General features: G+C 44.6%; 1 protein-coding gene across 9 annotated transcripts in view; it reads left to right on the top strand.

Moving 5' to 3' along the window:
* The window catches only part of AMBRA1 (autophagy and beclin 1 regulator 1), a 152,527-nt gene that overhangs the window by 116,982 nt on the left and 9,834 nt on the right, over positions 1-25,711 (top strand). For all 9 annotated transcript variants that reach the window (XM_015246170.3, XM_015246172.3, XM_015246173.3 and 6 more), the window contains 3 exons: positions 5,931-6,119; positions 6,971-7,125; positions 19,257-19,396. In XM_015246170.3, the coding sequence (XP_015101656.2) occupies positions 5,931-6,119; positions 6,971-7,125; positions 19,257-19,396 (484 nt within the window). The remainder of the gene's footprint in view (positions 1-5,930; positions 6,120-6,970; positions 7,126-19,256; positions 19,397-25,711) is intronic.

Here is a 25,711-nt window from a genome sequence, read left to right as displayed (position 1 = left end):
TTGACTTTTGGGTTGAACTAGTTTATCGTTTTAAGGAAGTTATCTATTCCTATTGTGAGTTTTTTATCAAGAATGCATCTTGAACTGAGTCAGGCCTTATCGGCACACATGAAGATGATCATATGTTTTTTCTCTCCTCTGAGCTAATAATATGATCATTATGTTGATAGATTCTGTAATATTGACACCCATCCTTACATTCCTTGAATAAATCCCACCTGGTTCATGATGTATTCTTTTTTTTTTTAATTGACATATAGTCAATTTACAATGTTGTGTTAGTTTCTGGTGTACAGCATAGGGATTCAGTTTGTGTGTGCATGTGTGTGTATGTGTGTGTGTGTGTATTCCTTTTCCTATTCCTTCTCATTATAGGCTATTGCAAGATATTAAATATAGTTCCCAGTAAGAAGGACCTTGTGGAGTTTATCTATTTTATGTGTAGTAGTTAGTATCTGCACATCCTGAACTCCCATTTTATCCTTCCCTAACCCCTGTTCCCTCTGGTAACCATAAGTTTATTTTCTATGTCTGTTAGTCTGTTTCTGTTTTATAAATAATTTCTTTTGTTTTGTAGATTCCACATGTAAGTGATATCATATGCCATTTTTCTTTCTCTTTCTGATTTACTTCACTTGGTATGATAATCTCTAGATCAATCCATGCATGGTATATTCTTTAGCATTAAATTCTTTCCATATAACTTGCTAATAATTGATTTTTTTCCTTGATATTTGTGAGATAGATCTGTTTTTTACTTTTTTTATGAAATCTATGAGTTTTGGTATCAGTGTTATGCTTGTGTTACAAATATAATTTGCAGGTTTTTTCTTCTTTTTCTTTGTCTTGATTACTTCATTTCTCTATATCTTAGTTTCCTTGACTTAGTTATAGTAGTGTCAACCTCATAGGGTTGTTATGAGAATTAAATTAGTTAATACATTTCAACCACTCTGAATAGTACCTGGCACTACTATAGTAAATGATCAATAAGTGCTCTTTTTATTAGGTCTTTTTCTTAGAAACTATACCATGATTCTTTAAGAGTATGGCCATAATTGTAAAGTCACAGCTGCCCCTGTTTCCAGTACTCTGAGAGATGCATTTTCCATCTCTGGAGAGTGATGTTCATGTAAAGAAGACAGTTCTCTCTTAACCTGTTGCCTCACCTGTAATCGGCTTCTAATCCTTCTGATGTTGTTTGTCCCCAATTGGAGATAATTTTCTTTGATAGGAAAACAAATTGTTCAGAAGAATACAGGCATTGGATATGCTGCTAGCATAGCAGAGACAGTCTTTTTGGTTGTCCTTAACATTCTTTGTACAAGCCTCAGCTTGCTCTGTCTACAACTTCCTGTCGTCTACAACTTCCTGTCATTCTCCATGTTCCTTCTTACATCCTTTGATCATGGCTCTTGTAAAACTTGAGCTGATCAGAGAGTGTCACGTGCAACCAGATTGACTCATTTAATTCGGCTCACCTTTCTCCCTCACTCAAATCCTGTGTGGTGTTAGAATTCTGCTTTTTAAAATTGCCCTGTTTTTCATAGTGTTTTGGCCTAGGGAAAACCCTGTTTTCTAGTTCAGAGCACATATATCTGATGATGGCCAGTGTTCTTCCCATGGTTCTTCCCTCTAGAATGACAGTCACTTTTACCTGAGCTTCCTGTCATTGGCTCTAACTATTCCTGGTTTTTCTGAATAGAGTCTAGTTAACAGTTTTGATAGATTCAGCTGTTTGCAGAGTTAAGTTGGGAGTCTGTTTTGTAGTAGGATTCGTTTCTGAACCTTATGTACTTCCCAGTGGAGGGTAGCGTTTGGCTTTGGCACAGCCCATGCCCGGAAACCACTGGTCCTGTTTTACTCATGTGTTCAGCAGCTACCATGTTGCTGATCATCTGACTTATCTGAGTTGGATTTAACCCTTCTCTGGAATTAGGCTAAAGATTCTGCCACCTGTTTCTCTCCACTGAGATGCACTGAGATTACTGTCTGTAAAGAGTTAAGACATTTGTGAATAAGGCCTTATATACGTAGATAATTTTGAAACCACTTTCATGAAAGAAAAAAAAAGTAGCTCATTAGATTCACTGTGGTTTTAAGAGTAAATTCTTATTGGGTGAATAGCACTGGTCACCAGGGTGCCCTGCCAAAAGGGACCTTAAGAAACTCAGCAGCTGAGCGGTGTGGGGCAGACCCACCACAGAGGATATAGTGAGTGAGTGGTGCCACTGGGGAGTACTTACTTAGTGAGCTCTGTGCAGGAGGTCTTATTCTGAAATCTGAGGGCTCAGAGATAGCCAAAAGGAAATTTTCTTGCTGATTTAAACCCCTTTGGGTTTTCCCAATCAGTATCTAATGCATTTGCAAAAGCACTGCAACTGCTAATTGCTCCCATGGCCTCATCTGGCCAGCCAGCAACAGGCTACAAATCGATCTTTGTACAAGGTGTTTGTTTATAATTTATGGAGCTGATAGGAAGGCAGAGCCATCTGCTCCTCCAGGCATCTGTATGTTTTACCCCTCCCATTCCCTGCTAGGGCATTTTCACTTGGAAATCATTTATAATTAGGAGGAGATTACATTGCAGAGTCTGGAACATGGCTTCCTGCTGTCTTCTGCATCGTTTTTGCTCCCCCTGGAGCTGCCCCCTGAAGCTCTTAAGCAGTTTTGATTTGAAAAATCCTTTCTTTCCTAGCCTTTATTTCCATTCTCAGCTGCCCAGCTAACTGCTCCATCATCATTCCCTGTATGTGTTTTGCCTTTAAGTGCAGGGCATTTTGCTGGCACTCCAGCTCAGGGATCAAGAACTGTTTGGTAAGGCAGCACTTTTCAACTGTGGTCCTAGACCAGCAGCATCAGTGACACCCGGGAACTTGTTAGACATGCAAATTCTCAGGCCTCACTCCAGCATTCTGTGTTTTAAGCCCTCTAGGTGATTCTGATGCGTGCTCACGCTTGAGAACCACTGCAGTAAGGCGAGGCAGGGAGCAGAACAAAGATTTCTAGTGGTGTGTGGGTTGCCAGTGTCTTAGGCTGTATTTCACTTTGCCTTTTTCTCTACCTGCTTATGTTATTGTTGAGTCCAGAAAGGATGAACTGTCTTTGTCATTAGGGCATTACTTTCCTATGGCCTCAGAAATCGAGTAGCAGAGATCCAGGAAATCTCTCCCTGTGTAAATTAACTCACCAAGATTTCAGCCTTATGAGAAGAAGCTGCACGAGCAAATTGAAGCAGCGAACACTCACTGTTGTAGCCGAGCATTTCCATTTCCATGTGGGAAATTAATAGACAACAAGCAGCAAATGTAAGTTGCTAATTGGAGCTTTGAAATATTAATGAAACTGTAAACATACCACCCAGTGCTCGCTGAAGCGACCAGATCACTCTGTAGTTTCCCTACCACATCCCCTTCATTAGGGTAGAAGTGAAACCCTAGATCCCTAGCTGTACAGGTGGTGAAATGGCACATGCTGCTGGAGAAGCTCTGCTTTAATTTTCACAATTCTCTTTTCATTTGTTATTTGCACCTCTCTCTCTCAGCTCACTGCAGGAACTGGGAGTAGTTGTGAAACTGTGTGGAGTTGAGGGGAGGGGACAAAATTTGGGAGATGGCCATTGACTTGGAATCATCATAATATAGTACAAACACAAATGCAGTGGCTTGGATTTGAGGCTGACAAAATGCTTTTGTCTATATGCCCAGTTTTTCAAGGGCTTAGAGCCGAGCTTCCCAGAAGAAGGAAGACCTTCCTTGTACTTTACTCCCCACCCTCAACCCCCGTAGAGATTAATCTGGCAGTAGGTAGTTCAGTGCTTTTTAAGTTGGTGGTGAGTTTTGAGGGTCATTGTAGGCTTCTGTATGTCTGACTGAATTGCGTGTTCACATACATGAGCTAGATCTCTGTAACAGCAAGAGAGAAAAGCCTACTTTCATAAAATACTCACCAGGCATTTTTGAGATACTAAATGTAAATAAAATGGTAAGCATGCAAAGCTATCTTAAAGCCCACAGAGTCCCATCTCCTTCCCTGTTTATTTTCATGTCCTACTTAATATTTGTGATTTTTTTACTTTCTCTCTCCACCTTTGATGGTTACAGTCTAAATTGGCAGTTTCTTTTTATCTTTCTGAGAATTGTGCCAACATCAAGGTTATAAAACCAAGATGGACTCACTCCTAAAGCTCCCCTCGTTGCTCTGGTTCTGTACCCTCAACTGTAATCATGTGTCAGTCCTGGGAAGGAGGAGGAGACTGTCATCTTTTTAGCAACAGGCTTGGGACCCGGAGTAAGGAGCAGACGGTCTTGGTGCTAACTAGATAAATCTAGCCATACAGGCTCGAGCAGATGGTGGGTTGGAAGTTGAGCAGTACAGAGCCCTAATGGTGACAGCAATGAGTATTTGGATGTCATTATTTTATTAGTTAGCAAACAGAACCATCCTTGTGGTCCCTCCACGGTTTAATGTGTAATGGTGCTGTAGGTGTCAGCCCCCGAGGGTTGGCACAATAGCCTAATCAATGTGTTCTGCTGTCTTTTTTGATCTACTCTGTCATCTCTGTGGCTTCATTAACAGCACACAGGGAAAGGAGGATGCATATAAAGTTATAGAAATCACTCTGAGTCCCTGATCCCATAAGCCTCAAGGCCCCCCCAGAAAGCAGTTCTTTGTTTTGTTTTCCTTAAGGCAATTTCCTGGAAAAACTTGCCTTTGACCTTCCCAGTCAGGCCTTTAGGCTTCCTAGAGTAGATCACCTGGAATCTGGTGAAGGCAGTTGAGTTGCCTTGTTTGTTTGTTTTAACCATAATGCTTCTGACAGTGGACATCTAAAGTCATCTCCTTCAAATGAGAGAAAGTAAATTAGTCTCTTTGCATGTGCATATGAAATAGATCTAAATGAGTCAGAGCCCAGAGGAGCTTGGTCCCTTTGGATGTTGTGCTGTTCTGCTCATGCCCATGATGTGGGCACTCTGGTTCCAGGCTCCCGTCAAGGGTAGGCCACTTCCTTCTGGCAGGGATTCGCAGAATGGGCCTCGAAGAGGGATTCAAGTGAAAACCAAAACAAAGCATGCAGGCACAGTCCCAGAGCTGGCTAACATCTCATTAGTCCTGTCATGTGGAACAGATTCTCCCCACGACAGACATTCCCCCACCCCACCCCCAACTCCCTCGTGCTGATCCTGCCTGCTGCCTGGCTGACCCTGTGCTTAACTCTCAGTAACTGCTAAGTGCAGGCTGGGGCTGCACATGGTCATTGGTTTATTGTAGGGATGAGGCATAGAGCACAGTGAGAAATGAAAATAGTTCCTGCCATCCAGCCAGGGCTGGGCTTTGTTTCTCCTCATCCTCTCTTGTGGAATTAGGGATTGGTGTTAGCAGAGAGCTGTCCAGAAGATTGAAGTCTCTAATTGTTCCAGTTCTCTTAACTGAGAAAATAAGATTTCACACAAATCTGTGAAATAGTTTCCTTCTCCAAGGTCACCTAGCAAGTGGAGAGTAGGATTCTCACCCCCAAGGAAGTCTTACCTGTATCACCCTTTCCTCGGAATCAGTGTGTTTGCATTTTCATTCATCTCAGTTTTGATCTTTTGGACAATACCTGCTATTGAGTGGCTCTCCAGGAACAATTCCGAATAACTTGTTCCTTCTCTCATCTCTCAAGCGACATTTCCTAAGTGTGCACTGAGACTCAGCAGGTGGTTGTAGTTGTGATGACTATCTGTAGTTTCCTGTTAAAGTGGTAGAAGAGACATATTTTTCTGTGTTTTGTGTTGCTTGTTGAATGACACGTTAGTTTTGTAAGGCAGCCTTTAGCATTTCTAGGGAAGGTTCAGGCCCTTAGGAAGACTCCCAGATTTCTTGACCCAGAATTTTTCATACCATTAACTTCAGGCTCTTACCCATATTTCTTTCTTTGTCTGATGCAGCCTCTGTGAATGTGCTGGTGCAGAACTGCAAGATCTACAATGATGCCAGCTGTGACATTTCTGCAGACGGCCAGCTCCTGGCAGCTTTCATCCCGAGCAGCCAAAGGGGCTTTCCTGATGAAGGCATCCTGGCAGTGTACTCTCTGGCCCCCCATAACCTGGGCGAAATGCTCTACACCAAGCGATTTGGTAAGGGACAAGAAGCCCAACCTAGTGACAGAGGGACACTAGTACCTTGGTATGGGCATTCCTAGGTGAGGCATGGCTTAGGCAGGAGTAATGGTCGCATTCTGCCCCTGCTTCACTGGGGCACAGATCAGAGGAAGGCAGATCACTCTGTCCTGGCTGGTGGCACTGCAGAAGAATTTCAAAAGAATAGGCCTCCCTACGACAGTGGCATCGCCGGCATACTCCTTTTGTGATGGGCAGGAGTAAGGGAGGAGCTTTGTTCTTGTCATGTCTTGGGGAAGTGGGCACACTCATACACTGCAAAGCAGTTTGGCATTGTGTATTAAAAGCCCCCAGAATGTATGTTCTCTTGATCTAGTAATTTCACTTCCAAGGAAATAATCAGAAAACTATACAAGAGTTATATACAGGGATGTTCACAATAGTGTTATCTAGCATAGAGAAAAATGTCCAATTGTAAAGAGTTGCTTTAATAAAAGATGGTGCATTGATAGGACAGGATACCATTTGGCCTTTAAAATGTTCTTACAGAAGAATATTTAATGATGGGAAAACATTCATAATGTATGAAGTGAAAAAAGTAGATTATAAAATAGTACTTACAGTATGATAATTTTTAACGTAATTCTGTGATAACACTGGTTAGCATTTTTAAGTACTTTCTATATGTCAGACACTGTACTCAATACTTTACATGCCTTCTCATTGTATTCCTCCATAAATCCTATGAGAGAACCCCAGGATGACAAAAGATGAAGATTGGAGAAAAAGAGAAAAGACTACGAGGGAAAGTTATTTCCTTGTAATAGCAAGAACTCCTGGAAATGTCTCTCTGTTCTTTTGGCCCTCAGGTCCCAATGCCATTTCGGTGAGTCTGTCCCCGATGGGTCGGTATGTAATGGTGGGCTTGGCCTCACGAAGGATCCTGCTGCACCCATCCACAGAGCACATGGTGGCCCAGGTCTTCAGGCTGCAACAGGCCCATGGTGGCGAGACCTCCATGAGGGTGAGTGCCATTGTCAAGGCTCCGCTGTATGGCAGCTCTCCTAGGCTTGGCAGAGTGATGCAGGACAAGGGTGTGATCTTCCAGCTGGGACCAGAGATGTTATGCTCATAGGCACCAAGGAATACTCCAGTCCAGCCCCTCCATGACCAGCAGGCCTCACTTTTGGAAGCTCTGGACTTTAAAAAGGCAGGGGCTTTCTCGTACCCTAGATCATGAACTGGGTCCCCAGAGGCCCGAAAGGATCTTTGGATAAAGGCCAAACAGAATACTTCCTTACCTTAACATTAGACCTTTAGTCTGGAGATACATAAAGAACTCAATGAAATATTTATGCTTATTTTTTAAAAAAATTTGAGGAAGCAAGCTAAAAAGGAGTGGATAGTATACTATGAAATGTTCTTTTCTGGAGGTTGTAGTCGTGATGGAGGATGAAGACTTTGGACAGCTGCTGTGATTTTTACTGTCCCTCTGTTTCTCCAGTGGAGAAACGTTCTATTTAAGACCCTTTCTCTTCTGAAGCCATCATCTCTTGTATTGCTGCAAAAGCCATTTGGGCATTGTGAGGTTAGTGGCCTTCTGGACTCAACCAGTCTAGTTTCTGACTAAGCTTCCTACATCCCGTGGGGGCTCATTTGGCCAAGGTTTTGTCAAGGGGAGTTGAACATTTGAATAGTTCTCTAATTAGATGGTATTTAAGCTTTGTCTCAAGCTAAGAACCTGTGAATTCCCTTAGCACTTTGTGCTGTGCTGTTTATAGTTTTATGCACTTGTTTATGTGTTGTTTTGTGTTTTCTTTAGCTGTGTGGTGTATATGTTTAATCCGCCCAATTAGGTTCACTGTAAGCTCCTTAGGGCCATATTCTCCAGGGCCCCTCATTTAGTACCAGGCATGTAGATGCTTGTTGAATTCAGCCTGGAATGGGGAGCATTTGTTTTAAAGGAAAGAACTAAAGACAGGACTCATTATGTACAAAGCCATAGAAAGTAGGTGACATAGTGTGTTGCCTCCAGCCTCTTCTCCTTCTCAGGGACCCTCTTTCCAAGTCTACTGAGCCACTTCCCAAGCCTCCTAAATTCTGTAAGGCTCTTGCCAGTACACCTTTGCCTGGAGTGCCCTCTTCTCCCTGAAACCCAACTGCCTGCAAGCTCTTCCCCTTCCTAAACCTTCTTCAACAGGCTTGTGGAACCTTCCTAAACAGAATTGATCACTCCCTGCTTGTGCCACCCCTGTACCTAGTACACTCTATGTTAACACTCATCGCACCAAACATTTATTCCCATGTCATTCTCCTCTCTGGGACTGTGAGCTCTTTGAGGGTAGAGACCATGTCTGTTTCATCTTTCTGAAGTCCAGGTGCCTAATAAGGCACATGACACTTAGGAGAAGCTGAGTGAATGAAAAAGAATCTTGAGAAAAGCGTCCTTATCGTTTCTAGGTGGAACTAGCAGAACCAGTGATGGGAGACATGTCCCATCATGACTCTGAAAGGGTAGAAACAAGGCATTCTGTGCTCTTGACATCATAATGACAGGAAAGTTCTGATTCTTAAATTCCGTATGACTGAAATTATTTGACATTGAATGATTGGGAGAGGACTTGCGGGGAGTTCATAAAGCCTATTTCCTTGTCTACATAAAAGAGGATGGAAGGTGAATTTAGTTTAAATATCTTACCTCAAGCAGATTTGGATAGTAAAGTTACCTGGTGTCTGCTTTTCACCACCTAGAATCTTGGTCCTTGCTGTTCTTCCAACCCTTCCTGTCTAAATGTGGAATAATTATTTCTAATCATCAAGAGACAGAAACTGATTTCGGCAACACTAATGGGCATCTCCAGCCTCTTCTGGAAGCGAGGGCTCCTGCCCAACTTTTGGGCACAGCCTACCAGTTCTCCATCCTAGCAAGGTTCCTCATTTTTTCCATAAGTAGCCAGAAACACGTAGCTAAAGGCAAACAGCTCTAGGGCAGAAGCCAAGATGCTGTCACACATGGGGCCAGAAGCTCACGGAATGCAGTTGGAGATATGTAATCCACCGCTGTCCTGCTAAGGGGCTCAAGGCGTCTAGTCAGCTGCTGCATGCCTCATGACAAGAGCTGCTTCTCAGGCCTCCTGATGAGGGTTTTTTGATTCTCAGTAGGCACCATCTGCCACTAAGGAGAGGGAGCTGAAGTAACTAGGAAGCTCCCATTTGGCAAGTGTTTCTCTTACACAGAGACAGGATCCAGGCTTCTCAACAAGATTTTGCTCACCCTTTGTCCACCCAGTCTGACTTTAAACCCCCGTGCTCCAGAAGGGTTTCTGGTTTTCTAGGTCTTGGTTGCCCCTTACGTCCAAAGGCACCAAAGCACTCAGCACACATCCCTGAATTCAGTCATTGGTGGAAGGGAAGACACCAGCTTTTATGGATAGCTGTGCTCTACCACCGTTTAAGGCAAGAAGTGCATTTTTGTCTGAGAACAGGGAGCGAGGGTTTAATGGGACAGTAGAGCATCTCCCTCTTTGCGCAGGTAAGTATAGGTGGGTGTCTCCATCTGTAATGTCACTCTCTGTCCTTGAAGGAAGGCATTTGTGGGTCCTGGGCCTGTCCTAGAGCTTCCCTACCCAGAGTCCCCCTTTTCTTTGGTGTTACCTCTTGGAATTCACTGTGGTAATGTTCAGAGAGGTAAAGTTGTTGGGCCAACGGACATTCCCAGGAGAGCATCCTCCAGAGCATCGACTTATTTCAACTCCCACTAAGGGACATCTTCCCCAAGAGATGATCTCTTACACAGTCCCATATGAAAACTCTTGTGAAAATGAATTGCTAATTGCAATTAGCCTTGGCGCATTTATTCTCAGCAGTTCTTCTTACCTCTGGATCAGTACTCCTCAAACTGTGCTCCTTGGACAACCTGCATTAGAATGCATGGGGTCCTTGTTAAAATACAGACTCCATTTCAGACCTAAAATCAGAATAAGAATGGGGCAGGAAGGGACCCAGGTATTTGTATTTGTAAAACAAACTTTCCAGATGATTCTGATACGCTCTTGAGTTTGAGAACTGCTGTTCTTAATGACTGCTTTCTTCATTTTAGGTTTCTGCCCTCAGCCTCTTAAGCAAGGCAGAGACAGAGTCTCAGGTTTACTTCTTGTTGTGGTTTTAGTGTGGTGCTTTGATCCTTTGCTAATTTTGTTCCAGGCACAGTGGCATTTATGTTCTGTTTACTACCAAACTCTTAGCTTTTGGGCTGTCTGTGCTTCACTTCCCATCTTTTCTCAGCTGTTGTTGCTTTCCAGAGTTCTCCCTTGAATATCTCTATGTGCTGAATTCTTTTCTTCCCCATGTTGAGTCATTTTAATTTTCATCCTTGTTTCTGGGACCTAGGGTCCTCAGATATTTCCCTTCTCTGCTTACTGAGGCTAGGCTTAGTCTTCCCAATTTCAGTCTGACTGGCCAGTCAGGAAAAATAAGACTAGTCACATACTTTATCTGCCCCTTTCCTCTGTCCATTTGAGGCTCCTCCAGGCTGGATATGCTACTGTCTATGCCTCAGGGTCTTACTGTCTGACTCCCTCACACTTGAGGCTGTAGGACTTTGTTAATTTCTGTTTTGTTTTTAAGTTAGGCATTTGGAGATTGCTGAGCTGAAGTTTTGCTGAATTCTCAAAACACTAAACTGCCTGTGTTCCCTCTCTGCTTTCATCTTCTAATTGGAACAAGGCTCAGTATTGTAACAGAGAACTGCAATTAATTTTCTAAAATAGTGGCAACTTGCACATTATAATAACTTTGGTTGTAACCAAGTGAAAACATAATAACAAAAATATAAAATTACTGATGAAACCAGAAATAGTCATGTACCAAACTGTTCTTTCAGTTTGTATCAGGAATAAGTACTATTTTACCTATGAATAGGGGCAAAAGTCAGTGTAGCAGGGGGGCCAGGGTTGGGGGTAGGCAATGCTAGAGCAGTTTGAGCTCAAAAGCAAGAGTAAGGATTAGTGATTTCTACTCAGGAATTAACAGGTGCTATGCTCTTCCTCCCAGATGCATAGACCACCACCACCACCACCACCACACCACCTAACGGGGGGGGGGGGGGTTGTAGGCATATGTAAGTGGTTTAATAAGAACTGAAAAGGATTCTCACTGCATAATTCCTTCAGATCCTAGAGGCACTGGTTGCTTGAATCTCACCAGTGCTGGTTTGCTTTTCTCTCAGGTCATTTTTTGGGGGCAGAACTGATAGACAAGGGACTTAGGTGGGAGAGGAAAGTCCTAAGACAGAAAGCAGTTTGGTTCTCCTCTCTCTGTGTGGAACAGCACTGTGCTCTTTAAGGCAAAGCCTTAAATACTTAATGATCAATTTTATTGAAAGCTTTTCTTTTGTGGCCATGTGGTAAAACTGTATTCAAGGGTTGAGCGACTGTCACCCAGACAGATTGTTAGTTTGGAGAGGGTGTTGGAAAGAGAGCCTGCCCCTCCCTTCCCCCACCTCTCTTTCTCTCTCTACTCTTCTCCGCCTGCTTCTGTTCTCTCTCATCTCCCTCCCACCCCTTCTTAACCCTAAGAATTCTGCTCTTCAGTGGTGGACTGTCCCCATCTACCTTCTCCCTCTAGAGCTCCAGCTCTAAAGATACGCATCCCCCTCATCCTCAGCAGGTCCTAGGCATCAGGTTTTTAACAGATCTTCAACCTACTCATATCTAACTGGGCAGTAGTTCTCAATCACCATCCTGGTTTTACCAGCTCTCCAGATGAGTCTGCACGCTGAGTCAAGATTGAGAGCTAATCGACTACATGGGAATTCTAATTAGACCTCACCTGTCAATATAGCTTTGTCCTTTTCTCTTTGCTCTCACCTTGTCTCTTACTGTCTCTGGAACCTCATCCGGTTTATTTCTATGGCTTCTTTAACCAAATCTTTCAGATACTTCCCAGAAGTTGAGAAATTGATGAGTACCTCCTGTCCTCAGCATTTCTGGATCATGCTAGCATCCTACTGATGGTACTTTAAGGACTAATGCTATGGGGCCTTTTTTCAATTCTAATTAAAATTCTTAACCTGCCCACAGATGACTTTACTCAGTCTCTTAAATATGAGCCCATGCCTGTTGGCCTGCGTGCTAAAATACAGAGATTCTTAGGCTTAAAAAATGGGGCGCAGTATCTTGATCTTGCGTTATAAAGAAACATTAGTTGGCTTCCTTTATTTCTTACCGTTTCATAGCCATCTTCATAGGGCAGCCTAGTGATGACTGTCATTGTAAGTTCATTAAAATGGACCACAGAAAAGGCTTAGTATCCAGAGCAGTCAAGTTAATCATAACTAAATTGTAGCTTTAGACCCTGGGTCGGGTGGGTGTCCACTGCTGTCAGCACTGACCAGCATTATGTAACTAACATGCATAGGTTCTTTTGGCCTGTCCTAGCTCCATTCTTCAATATATTATCTTCACTATGGCTTCCTCCCTGCCCTGAATTTAGTGTGTGATGAAGTCCAATCATCTGTATTTCCCTAGATTCTAAAAGTCTGATTCTCAAAAGTAACCTGGAACTCTATTAGAGTATTCTCCAGAAAATCTGAGGGAACTGAGCCTCTTCTTAATTGTGTCTGGCCTTGGGAGTGGCAAAAACCAAAAATAAAGATCATTTTATTTTTGTATCCTGGAAGGGTACTATTTCTTCAAGGGGAGACTGGGATAAAAGAGAGACAGCTTTGTTGTCAGAAATGATTTACTCCTTCCTAAGATTTTGTCCTCATTAATTTTCTTAAAGCTGCCTGTCAGTTGATTAAAAGCTGCTTCTGCTGCAATTATCTTAAAGTTGACTTCTGAGATGTGGTACAAAGCATCTATCCTCAAAGTTCCTTTCTTCAGGATGCTGTAGAAAAGGGGGAGGGGGTATGGGAGAAGTCAGCGGTGTCTCTGATGCGATTTGTCAGAGAAGGGAGGGGGCAAGATAAAAAATTAAAAATAACATTAGAGCTGCAATCAAAGCCAATAGTTTAGGCGAATTTTTCCATGACAGATTTCTCCAGCTCTGACGGTTTCTTTCCTCCACGGCTTCTTAGTAGATGCAGTCTGTGCTGCGTTTTATTTTTTCACTTAGCAAAATTTTATTGAGGCCCTACCATGGGCCAGGTACTTTGCTAGGTCTGGGAATACAGTGAACAAAGTGAATCTGTTCCCTGCTCTCCTGTTGCCTACCTGCTAGACTACTGGCTTCTTGACTGGTCATTCCACTTGCTGTGTCCTTCACTGTGCTTGGCACACAGGAGGCACTCAGCATTCACTCCAAGAGCATGTATTGCTCTGAACTCGTGTGTGCTGTGCATTTCCTGCACATACATGAACATACACCCCCTACTCACCAGCACCGTCAGTGTGCCTAGCATGTGACCCAGTAAATGGTAATTGAACATAAGCATTAGATATAATCTCTTATGAAAATCGAGTGTCTTGCTCATTTCCACAGTTCTGCCCAACATCAGTGAGTTTCTCAAGGTTCTAGTACCAGCACTGAAACATGGTGAAAGATTCCCAGTGGATGTTTCAAAAATAAAAGGCAAAACATTTTGTTTTTTAAGAATTGGTAGGAGAACCTACTTTTGCATTTGTAGGAGCTGAAAATATTTTAATGTAACCCCCATCCTGAACTTTCTTCTTTTAAAAAATGTGAATCAACTAAAATACTTGAATATATTGAAAGACTCCCTTATCCAAGCTGAATATCTCACACAACTACTCATTTGGCCATTTCCTTTGTGATTTAGAAAGTTGTGCACAGAGGTGTGGGCACAGGAGGAAGTAATTATTTTAATTTCTGGGAGTTCCAGGAGCATTGAGTGCCTCGGTATTTGATTTAGCACAGTAGATCCCTAAACTGAAGTAATCTGTTCTTCGATCCTAATGACCAGAGGTGGCCTTTGGAAAGCATCAGGCGGATTGAAAAATAAAATTCTTGTTTTCTGACTGTCCTTGGGATCTCTTTGAGAACAGGTGAGTGAGACAGTCTTTAGGTCTCAACAAATCACAGGAGATGGGCTGGAAACAACTTTGAAGCAGCAGGTTATCAATAGCAGCAGAAGGCAACAAGTTCCCAAGAGTTAACAAAAGGATCTGTTTATGCTGCTTTTCTGTTGGGGGAGCTTTGGTTTGAACAAGGCAAGGGTGATCTAGGCAGATTTGTTCCTACTTCAGCTGAGTAAAGAGGAGAGTTAAGTGACTCGGTATTCTGATTTTTGTTTTTAAATAACCACTTTAAAATCAACATCCTGTGAGTTCTAAACTCCAAAGGCTTGGAGACAATAAAGGAAGTCAGAGTTTCTGAAAAACAATCGGATTTTCCTAGGGGTGAAACTCCAATAATTCATCAATCTTAGGAAATCAACTGCCCCAAAGAAAGAAAAGATGGCTGTCGTATCCCTACCCGCATCTGCTTTGGGATGTGTATGTTTCTCAGCCTGTGACAAGTTGTGTAACCATCCATTTCCAATGGAAAGGTCAGCTGTCTCATAGCATCTGCTTTCCATTGATTTTTCCCTCTTCCCAGAGAGTTAATTCTCCTAGTAACCATCTCTAAAAGCTTAAAGCCTCCCTTGGCTCCCACAGTTACCCAGAAGGCATTTCTCCTCCTCACAGTTCCTTACTTCCTCAAAGCCCCCGTGGCTTTCACCTTCTCTCATGGCCCTTCCAGCCTGTTTCCCGTTGCCCCCTTCCTCCAACCAACTTCCATTGTCTCAGTTAAAACAAGGGAGATCTGCTGACCGCACTTGACCTCTTGCCACTGTTGCAGGGTTCCAGCTTTACAGATGATGAGCTTTCCAAATGTAAACAAGATAACTGCAGTTTTTTTTTCTTTGAACTTCTTATCTGGGCTGATCTGAGCAGTGCAGTTTGCTGCTTGGACTAATGGTCTGAGCTTTATTGACATGCAGTAAAAGAGAAAGCATCTTGTTGAGGGCAGCAATACCTTTTTCCTCTAAATTTTAAAAGGATGGAGAGGAAGGTTTCCCACTGAGCTCCTCTGGCTGCCTCTCATTCTTTTCCTATCTTTGAACAAGAAACAAGAACCCTTTACTTTTGATCTGGGAACTGTTTTCTTTTGTTCCTACTTCCTATTAGAGAATTTGAGGGATGGAGGGGCAAGTGGTACATGAGATTGTCTTTGACCCCAGAAGTGAAAGAATCATCTTCTCTCTTTCCCTTAGAACTGTAAAGATCTTGATGACCTGACTCATTCCCTATTGACATGCTGGGACTACACTGACTCTAAAAAATTTGTTCCTTCCAGCTTATTGATTCCCATTCCCTTCATAAATGTTAGACAGAAATGAGAACAGCCTGCTTGAGGAGGGGGTTTCTGTCAGCATTTGTCATATACCAGGGAACAGCTACAGCTGAGAGGTTGAAACCAGGACTCTGCAAACATGAATCAGCAGCTGGGTTTTATATCCAGCCCCACAAAGGGCCCCCAGGTCCTGATAATTCTCTTCCAGTGTAATAGAATTTGGTGTTGTAGCTTCCTGGGGGTGTCAGTTTTGTCAGAGACAGGGGGAAGTTTTTGGCAGGCCATCCAGCTTTGTCCTTAACATCCCATGGGGAGCTTCAGGTGCCCTGACAAAGGCAGCCTTAAAGGAATGCTCTACTTGAGATATACTTGGCATGTCTTAAAACGAAGGCCAGAGCTTTCCCTTACCATGGTCTCAGATCTTCTTTCTTGTTACAGTGCTGACGGACTTTGGGTTTACAGAGCCAGTCCCCATTGAAATCTGGGAGGAGACTCAGATCTCCCAGTAACTGGGTTGGAAAGACTGATGGCCGAAACCATACATGATTTGGGAGCAGCCAGAGCTACCCAGCCATCTGTCAGCATTGGGGAACTTGTTGCCCAGATGTTTTCTCATCTCTCAGGCTGGTTGTGAGGAGTAGTTCCCCTCTGTGAGGTGCTTTAAGAGCTGTTAAACTCTGGCCAGAGAAAGGAAAGGAAATTACACCTCTGGGTGGTTTTCAAAATGGGCCAGATTCTCATTCCCCTAAAGGGTCCTTTAGTTTCAGGCATGTGTGAAATAAGGAGTACTGGACCAGGTGACCTCTCAGGACCTATAAATCAGTGATTCCTACCCACTCTGCATCCTCTATGCTCTCATCCCACCCTCGTCTTTTTGCCCTCATCTCCCTCCTTCCCACCCCCACATGAGAGTGTGATAAGCAAGCAAGTGCTTATCAAGAATTCTGGAGGCTGCTGATCTTCACGTGGCATTTTCTGGCTTCCTTCCATGGAGCAGGATTTAGCCTAATACCCAAACATTGGAGGAGATGGGCTCTAGGGAGCTGCCCTTTCAACACTGTTTAAGAGCTTGGGGTGGGGGAGCGGGGAGGGGCTGTCATAGCCAGAGGACAAATTGATGCCCCATGACTCCTGTAGCCATGGAGGTTGTGAATATCTGTGCAGCAAAATCTAGGGGTCTCAACCTTTAATTACGTCTCTCCAATCCCTCTGACCTTGTCTCGTCTAAGCTGGGTCATCCATCACACTGGCCTCTTGTGGGTTTTGTCCCCAGAGCAAGTTCCTGTACTTAGAAACAAATTGATAGTATTTGCTTGTTAATCCCTCTGCAGCAACAGACTATAAAAGGTAAATTGTGACATGTGAGAGGCTTGTTTGCTTCTTTCCTGGTCTGGAGCATTAATAGAAAAGAGTTTTCTTAAGAGACCTCCATCAAGAAACTCAACATAACCTTAAAGCATTTGATTTCCTAACCTTATTGCACCTCTCCCCCCTTATTGCAAGACCACTTTCTTTGGCCCTTTTGCCCCATTCTCTGCAATTATGAATCATTACAATTTCAGGGGGGACTCTTGTGAAGCCCAGTAGAGCTGCCACAGGTGAAGACTAGGCTCCTCTCATACAACCCACTGAAGTTAACACACATCCCTCTGTGACTCTGGGTGTATCCCCACTTCCATCATCTGACCTTTGGGAGAAGCAAAGTTAAACAGATTAAGTGACCCCAGCCACAACTGTCTGATCACCACTGCTTTGTCCTTTTAGTGTGTATACCAAGGCAGAAACCATTGATTGTCTTCTGGAAAGGTGAAAAGCTCTGTGAGAAAGGATGAAAGCACCACACCCATCCCCCTGTTTGAAGGAAAAGAGTTGATTAGGTGCAAAAGGAAAAGACTGGCATTGCCTTCTCTGTGGACAGTCAGTCAGTGAAGCTGGTGGAGAAGCGTAGCCACGGATTTGTTCCAGGCTCGTGCCACATGTGTGTGCAAGGAAGAGATTATCCAAAGGTCAGGGAACCACGTTCTAGATGACTAGTTTAGAAATTCATAAACCCCACTGGGGTCTTTTTCAGCAGTCCCCTCAGACTAAAGATTTCAGGCTCCCTGGTTAATTCTTACATTTGGAGTTGAGTCAGTTAGGGAGGGCATAGGAGGTTCTCGGTGCAGCAGCCACAGGGCAATCAGTCTTATGCCTCAAACCGGAGCCAGTTCCATACCTGCAGAAGACCCATTCAACCTCAGGATCCTAGCAGGGCCGTTCCGGCACTGTGTCATTAGCTGCCCAGGCATGTTTCTGGGCACCACAAAGCTGGAGCATTTTTATAACAGGATTCTCCTTGTATGTGTCAGCACACTGAGAATGCTGCTGCTTCTCCAGTCTAGAGGCTGTCCTGGTTTTACTTTCAGATAGGAACCCACGGTACATGAACAAGTGTTCCCAAAAGCAGGACTTGCACATTACACTTGATTTGTGTAAATGACGTGGACCCCTAGCTCAATATTTACTTTTTTCTTTTTGGTCCCTCATGAGGATAATCAGAAAAATTGTTGTACCACCCTAAGTTCATTTTTTAATATTATTTTCTAAATCATGCTTTCATTTTATTCTGGTTTTCTTTCCTTTCATCAGCCCATAGGGACAAGCAAAGGCAGATGAGTTCATCCCTTCTTTATAGATTAAAACGTGAAGAGACTAAAAGAGAAAACGTATCGACTAAAATTCCAGTTTATAGATTTTCAGCCTCGTGTCCGTTTCATAGGCGCTGATGACTTTTTTTATTTGTTTTTGTTTGTTTGTTTGTTTTGAAGCCCCAGACAAAGGTTTCTGTTAATAATAATGACAGTTACCACATTTGAGCTGGTACCATGCCAGGCATTTTATATACTTCTTTTCATCGCTCCCATTTTTTGAGTGTTGGTACTGCCTCTTTTTAAACTGAGATCTAGAGAAAGTGTTGTACAGTGATGTCAGGACACAAACCCAGGTCTTTCTAACTCTTAAAGTATGTCTTTCATTCTTCCACTGCCCTGCCTTGTCTCTGACTGAAGTTGCTTCTGGAACATCTTGTTGGTCAGTAGCCAAATACCACCTTCAGCCCAACCTGAGACATAGCTAAACTGCCCCCTGAGAGAATAGTAGCTTTGGAAAGACATAGACTAATGAAAGGTGACTCCCTTTGAGAAGTGGAAATGATCTGTTTAATGGTGATTTATATAAGCTAGAAAGAAATCCTGTACCTCTGTGTTCAAGATTCCTCTCTGTCCTGCTTCTTACATCTCATTGCACCTTTTAGGTTTCCTTAACAATAGCAGTTTGAACATTGCTTTTAATTAGATGAATTAAGAATATTCTTTGATGTTATCACCCCCTTCTGCCCCCCTCTCACCTTCAGTTCCCCACTGCACTATGAGAACACTATGATTTCCATGGTAACGGACTACCAGTGGATCTTGGCTCTCACTGGTTTGTGTGGTCAGAGGAAAGTTCTGGGCAGTCCTTCCTGGTATGCTAGGCTCTGCATGGGGCCTTCCAGGGGGTTCCTAAAAAGCAGTGAAATGAGAAAAGTTAAAGGCTGTGAGGAGAGCACAGTGGAGCTGCATGCAGAAAAGTCCAAGTGTGCCCCTGATATTCCTGCCTTCACTTCAAGTAAGAGGGTCCCACCCTCCCCTGTGCTTTCCCAAGTTCTCAAATATATATTAAAAGTCATTCCATTGACAGCCTAACCATCTCCTTTCCTCCCTGTAGTTAGCTTGCTTCAGGTCATAGAAGGGACTTGGTTTCTCCCTGGATTTTGTTGTTCTTGGTAACAGACTATTTCTCCTCCCATTCTCTTTTCTTCCCTCTTTCTCTCCCACCCAGAGAGTTTTCAACGTCCTTTACCCCATGCCTGCTGACCAGCGGAGACATGTCAGCATCAATTCTGCCCGGTGGCTGCCCGAGCCAGGGCTCGGCCTGGCCTATGGTACCAACAAAGGAGACCTGGTGATCTGCCGACCAGAGTGAGTGGCTCAAGGGGGCTGGCGGGGTGAGGGGCTCAGGGGGTCATCCAGGCGGAGGACTGGAGTCACCAGCATTCGCCAGTGGATCTGACCAGTGAGGTGGGGTCTTCTGTATGGGAAATCTGAATCCTGCTGAGCCTGCCTCATTCTCAGTGTCATTCCTTAAAAGGGTCCTTTTAACCTACAGGATATTAAGATTAGCTCTGCATTCCAGAAATCTTCGAAAGACTGGTCTGATTATTATGTCTTCTTAAATCTAAAGCAGTCGTGTTGTGGGTATTTTTGCCTCTTTGTTTTCCCTTGTTCTTTGGTTTCCTAGTGATAGTAAAGTTTCCCTGCAGGCAAAAGCATAGATATCAAAGATTGTTTTCTAAATCTTTCTTTGAAAAATTCAACAGGTGGTCTTGCGTTTGTGTAAATGCCATAGACATTAACTTAGGAAATAAAATTGGAAATAGAGTATTGCTAAAGCCCTAATTTGTCAAGCCACTGATCTCTGACAGCCTGGCTCTGTCTGTGTCCTGCCTACTTTCCTTTGGCATGGGGCTCTGGTTCATAATAGTGAAGGCAGATTGAAAAGCTCAATTTAAAATCAAGATGGGTATTAATTGGTCTTGAAGTAGTGGGGTAGGAGGGGGCAGGAAGCCAAAGCATCTCTGTCTTAAGTCCTGATGACACCCCTTCCCCTTCCTCTAGCTTTTTGGAGGGTGGAGGTCTATTTAGGCAGTCTTCACTCAAGACCCTGGGCGTCAGCCAAGGTCTGTCATCAATTTCCAGACCCAGCCAGGTGGGGAGTGTGAAACTCTGCACTTCAGTGCAGATCAGGCTGATTGCTGCGTGCGCCACTGCAGGGTTCCAGCTGACTAAATACCACTTCTGCCTCCAGGCTGTCGTAATGCTGTCCTTCACTTGGTGCGGAGTCTTCTCCGAGGGTGTTCTGCAAATCAGAGAGCATGCATGGTGTGACTGGTCTGGTAGGGTCTCTTTGATAGGGCCCTTGGTGATTTTTCCCAAAGTATGTATTTGGGTCAGTTTTTGTGGCTTGGTAGGTGACTGGTGTTTGAGCCCTTGTCAGCTGAGCTAGGTCGATGGCCCAAGAGAAGGAAAACCTGGTTCTGAGGGCAGCTTTTTCATCCCACCTTGAATTTTCAGAGCCCCTTCCAAAGATTTGAGGCTGCTCCCTGAGCCTGACCTAGTCAAGCAGCTCTTGCTGCTGGGAGACTGCTTGGTTCTGCTGGCCGCACTCGCTTCAATCTCCGTCCACAGAGCCGCTTTCACTAGCTCTTTGTGCCTTTCCAGAACACAGCCTGCTTCTTTCATGGCTGTGCCACTGATAGTCCAGATGCCTGATCTGTCCGTTGCTGCCCTTCCCCCTGGCCTGTCCATAGTCCCAGGGTCAGTCTGCCCTGAACTATTTCTTTTTCCCCAAAGCACATTAGCCTGATTGTCTTATCTCTTCCTCTTTTCTTAGGAATACATAAGAGGAATCTAACAGGCATCTTCTCCAAAACTAGGAGAGAATTCTGGGTAATTTTACTCTTACCAACACTGTAGTTACAGACTTCTTTCCCTGTTTTTCCAAGACATCCTTCCTCAGCACTGTTGTCTCGTCTGTGGCTCCAGCCACTCACCTTTGTTCCAACCAAACTCACAGCCCCGTCCCCTGGAGAATCTCTACTCATAGTTTGTCGTGGGCCCACAAAGGCTTTTATGTCTAAAACCCCAGCCTACATACTTGGTGTGAGTCACAGACACCTCAGCCAAACAGGAAGCTGGCTTTGGCCTCTCTTTTCTCCCCATATGTTGTCTTCAGCATCCAGAGTCTCAGCAGGCTGGAGCCATCTTGGGCTGCCTGGGGAGCTCTCTTCCCCAGCAGCAGCTCAAGGCTCTTCCATGATGAGATAGCACGAGTGTCTGACACAGTGCACAGCATCCCATCACAGACCAAGTTGTGTTGGACTCAGAGGGAGCGACTTGAGCCTGCCTTTTAGATGTTGCTGTTTTTCCTGATTTCTTGGGTTGTGTTAACAAATGCCTCAAACATTAGGGCCAATATCTAAGGGTACCATATAAATTAAGATGGACACGACTTTGTCCCAAGTTGTTCAAAGCTTCTCTAGTTCTCAGGCCCCTTCATATCTATACAGTTTGTTTGTTTGTTTGTTTGTTTGTTTTTTCCTTTAGGCAGGAAATACTAGAACAATATTCAGGTAAGTAAGCTAAGACTCACCCAAGGCCTCCCAGCAGATCAGTGACAGAATTAGCTTCCTAACTTTCTGATTGGTAGTTCTTTCCTCCAGCGGGTTCTGAAACCTTTTTTTTTTTTTTCAGTCAAAAACCCCTTTAAAATTCCAATGAAAGCAACATACTCTCTTCCACAGAAAAACATACCACAAGAGCACGCATGTAATTTTGTAACTCTTTTAAGACCTCAGGTGAAGAACACGGTTCTAGATCACTCTGAGGCATTTAAGGGTCAGGTGATTGATGCAGTGGGAAAAGAGACAGGATAAGAATGAACGTTTACGTATTTCAAACAATCTGTGATTGGTCTCTGGCCTAGAATGAGAAGGACAAATAAACAGGGAAGTAGAAGCTCAGGGTTGTGGTCTCTTAAGTAATCAGCTGCTTGAGGCCTGCTGCCTGGCCCGCTTTGTGTGATGCGGCTCCCTCACACCCGATCCCAAGGGCATGCAGGCCAGCTGGGACGAGATTACAGCCCTCCCTCCAGAACAGGTGTTTGTCTGCCTTTGTCTCAGGCACAGGCAGCTGCACCACATTTTGTGCTTTCAGTCCTCTTCTTGATTTCCCCTCCATTGTCTTAGCCTCAGCACTGTCTCCAAGCACAAAGACAGAAGTAATAGGCTCCTTGGGCATCTCTTGATGGTACTAAAACCTCACTTGACAGTAGAAAAAGGCCTCAGGAAGCACTCTGTTTCTCCAGGCAAATTCTTAGGATAGGTAAAGAGATGAACCACTAGCTCTTCAGCCCTTGTACAAAGCCAGTACAGTAGATGATGGCCCAGCCACCCACCCTTCCTAGCAGAAAGGTGCTCCTTTCTCCTTTGCTTTACTTCCTAACCTGCCACTCCTTCCAAGCTGCTACAGTGCCTCTGGCTGACCGCTAGTCAATCCAAACTCCCACCAATAACCATAGTGGGTGAGAAGTACCAGATTGATAGAGGAGGTACCTGCTCATTTCTGGCTTCATGGGTCAGCCCTACAAATGGAGGTTGGGGGGCAGGTGTTGCTGGGAAGACCACTGCTTTTCAGAGTCAGCTCAAAAGACAGAATTCAGAGACTCATGTCAGAAGAAAAGTGGGCTGAGACCATGGGGCATCTGGCCCTTTGGCTGAGTATAGGACACCTGTTAAGGCCCTAGCTCTGTCCTTTAAGAGGGAGCTAACACTGTAAGTGGTGATTTTAATCAAGCATTACCTATCAGCCAGGGAAGGCACACCTCTGAGTCAAAAGGGGAGCGGCAGAGACTGCACTTTGCAGGCTGACCCACAATAGCCAGCTGCCAACCGTTTCCCACATTACAGAGATGGGGGAGGTAAACACTGGTCTTGGAAACAGTTCTTTCCAAGGAGAGAGCTGTGTGGTCCAAGCCTCTGCAGCCATGTTCCTGATAGATGAAAAAGGAATGCTCTCAAAAGGAACACTCCCTAGAAGTTGGGATGTTCAGGGTCCGAGTTCTGAGTGAAAGTGTTGTCACCACCAGGGAAGCCAGGCGGGCTCTCAGCTGTGTTTGGGGAGCCCTGAGGGTTCCAGTTGTGTAGGAGTCATTGGGCCAAGCCCAGAAGCACAGCTCACAAAGGCTGCTGAAAGAAGCCAGGTGCTGAATGGAAGTCTGTTTGAAAAAGCTGACCCCAATTGGCTTTCTCATTCTTCTCCATTCCTCTGTGTGTTTGTCTAGCTTCCAAGAAGAACCTAGAGCAAACAGTGGTGACTCATTCATCTTCCCTAATGCCCAAGGAGGAAGGAGATGGTTGGGACCATTCTTTAGCTTACAGATGCAAATCAATGACACTGGGTTTTGAAGACTTAAGAGTTTCAGTAGCCAGAGAGGGTGTCTTCAACTCTGTTCTTTGGCATAGTATGTGGAATTCCAACCAAATCTGTGAGCATGTTGTAGTCAAGTTGGTCTGACCACAGAAGGTAGAACAAACCATGGCTAGAACTGGACCTGTTGGTGGGAAGCAGAGAGGATTGGGGTCTGGCGGAGAATGGGGCAGCACACGGATAGTTTCCGTCACCCTGTTCTGTTTGGCAATTGCCCTCGTCAGTAAATGGGTGGAGTTCACAGTGTGGAGCTGATGCCACATGCTGTCAGAGAGTGTTTGAGCACTTTGGCCATCAGCATCATGGTGGCAGTGGCACCTCAGAGAGTATGCCTTCAGCTGGCATCTTTTCTGAGATGGAAAGGAAGGTGCTTGGTCATTCAGTACATGGTTTGGTATTGGTTTGGTGAGAACAGTTTGTTGTCACTAACCACTCCTGGTTAATAAGAGTTACAGAGGAGGGATTTGGCGAGGACCCACATGGTATTGCCACCTGTCAATAAATCTTGACAAGTTTGTAAATCAGAGGCTCTCTGGCAGCTGGCTTCAAGTGGTGCCTCATGCAGCCAGGATTTGCTCATCAAAAATTGCGGAGGTTGCTTTGTTTGGAGGGGGGGGCTCTCTGCTATTGACTTCTGGCCATTTGGCTTCTTCCCTAACATTAGATCTCTTCTCACCTTTGCCCTCCAGTGCCCTTGTTCTTCTCAGGCAACCCCCACAAAAATAGCTGAGTATTCGGAAGAGGAAGGAAATGCTACCTTTTTAGAGGGCTCATCTGAAAAAAGATCACACCAAATCTGCACTTTGTGAGGAGCTGGGAGGGGTTTAGTCCAGATCAGGGGAAGGGAGAGCACTTTTGTTTGGCTATGGCTCTTTCCCACAGGCAAAGCCCAGTCCCCAGAATCTCATTGACCCTCTAGGGACGGATTTGGGGGCTCAGTGCCCAGGCCCCGTTCCTTTCACCTGAGGTAGCATAGCCTCCTACTCACAGCTGCTCATCATGCAGGCCCCGCTGGATCCCTGTACTGTCTAACCTCACATTTATGAATGAATCCCCCTCCCTGACCCCCTCACAACTCATCTTTTCCTGGCTAATCCTTACAGCCCACTGACTTTCATTTGTTTGTTCTTTATTAAAGAAGTTCTGTCATTAAAGGACAGTGACCTAGGCCTCTAAGTTTAAAAGCTGGCTTTCGTTGGAGCTTGGCTTAGTCTGCTTGAGCAGCCGTAACAGAATACCATAGACTGGCTAGCTTAATCAACAGATATGTATTTTCTCACAGTTCTGGAAGCTGAAAGTCTGAGATTGGAAGCCAGCGTGGTTGAGTTCTGGTGAGGACTCCTTTCCTGGCTTGCGGATGGCCACCTTCTAACTTTGTCCTCACATGGTAGAGAAAGATGATAGATCCCTCTCTTCCTCTCCTTACAAAGCCAGAGTCCTTTCGGATTAGGGCCATACTCTTAGGACCTCACTTAACCTCCTAAAGACTCTATCTCCAGATGCAGTCACATTGGGAGTAGGGTTTCAACATATGAATTGGGGGGACACAATTCAGTCTGTAGCAGAGTTCTCTAAGCATATGTGCACGCCCTGCCCCACTTAGGAGCAGAGCCGGCTATTTTGAGCATCTCTTACAATCTCTACGTAGACACTGGCGTTCTAATCAAAGGGCTCAATCAAAGACACCTCTTTCCCAATTCCTATCCGCCTGTGTTCACCACCGTCAGCAGCACCACACCCTCAGCTGTGGTGATTGGTGCTAGGTAACATCTCTTCCAGTGGGGAATCTTTAAAAGCAAAGCTGTCTTGTGTTTTGAGACCCAGCCAGGATTGCCGCGTGAGATGGCACATGAGTATAGAAAGATGACAGGCCACTGCTTCCCTTCTGGCAGCTGTGCCCACGTGGGATTGGAAGGAACTGCTTGATACTCCGTTGCAGGGAAAGAAGGAACCAAGGAAAGGTTGGCTGCCCAGAGAACCTGATGGACAGAAACTCTTCTCTGTGCTATCAGCAGTCCAGCGCATCCCTGTTGGAGTTTCCCTTCTTCCTCCCTCAGGAGTTTGTGAGTGCTCACGGGGTTGTCTGCAGCTCTGCGAGCACTTCTCTCAGTGTCTTGTCCCGCCCGCCTGGCAGAGGAGACTCTAGAGTCAGAATAGAAAGAGATGTGGGCCACTCTGGCTCAGCGGGAGATTTTCTACTTAGACTTCCTCCAGGCAAAGTAAGAATGTCAAGGTGCCCTCATTTTTCTT

This window comes from Vicugna pacos, chromosome 10 (genome assembly GCF_048564905.1).
Source record: "Vicugna pacos chromosome 10, VicPac4, whole genome shotgun sequence".
Lineage (NCBI taxonomy): Eukaryota > Metazoa > Chordata > Mammalia > Artiodactyla > Camelidae > Vicugna > Vicugna pacos.
The sequence above is the reverse complement of the archived record's forward strand: the minus strand, read 5'-3'. Positions and strand labels throughout refer to the sequence as shown.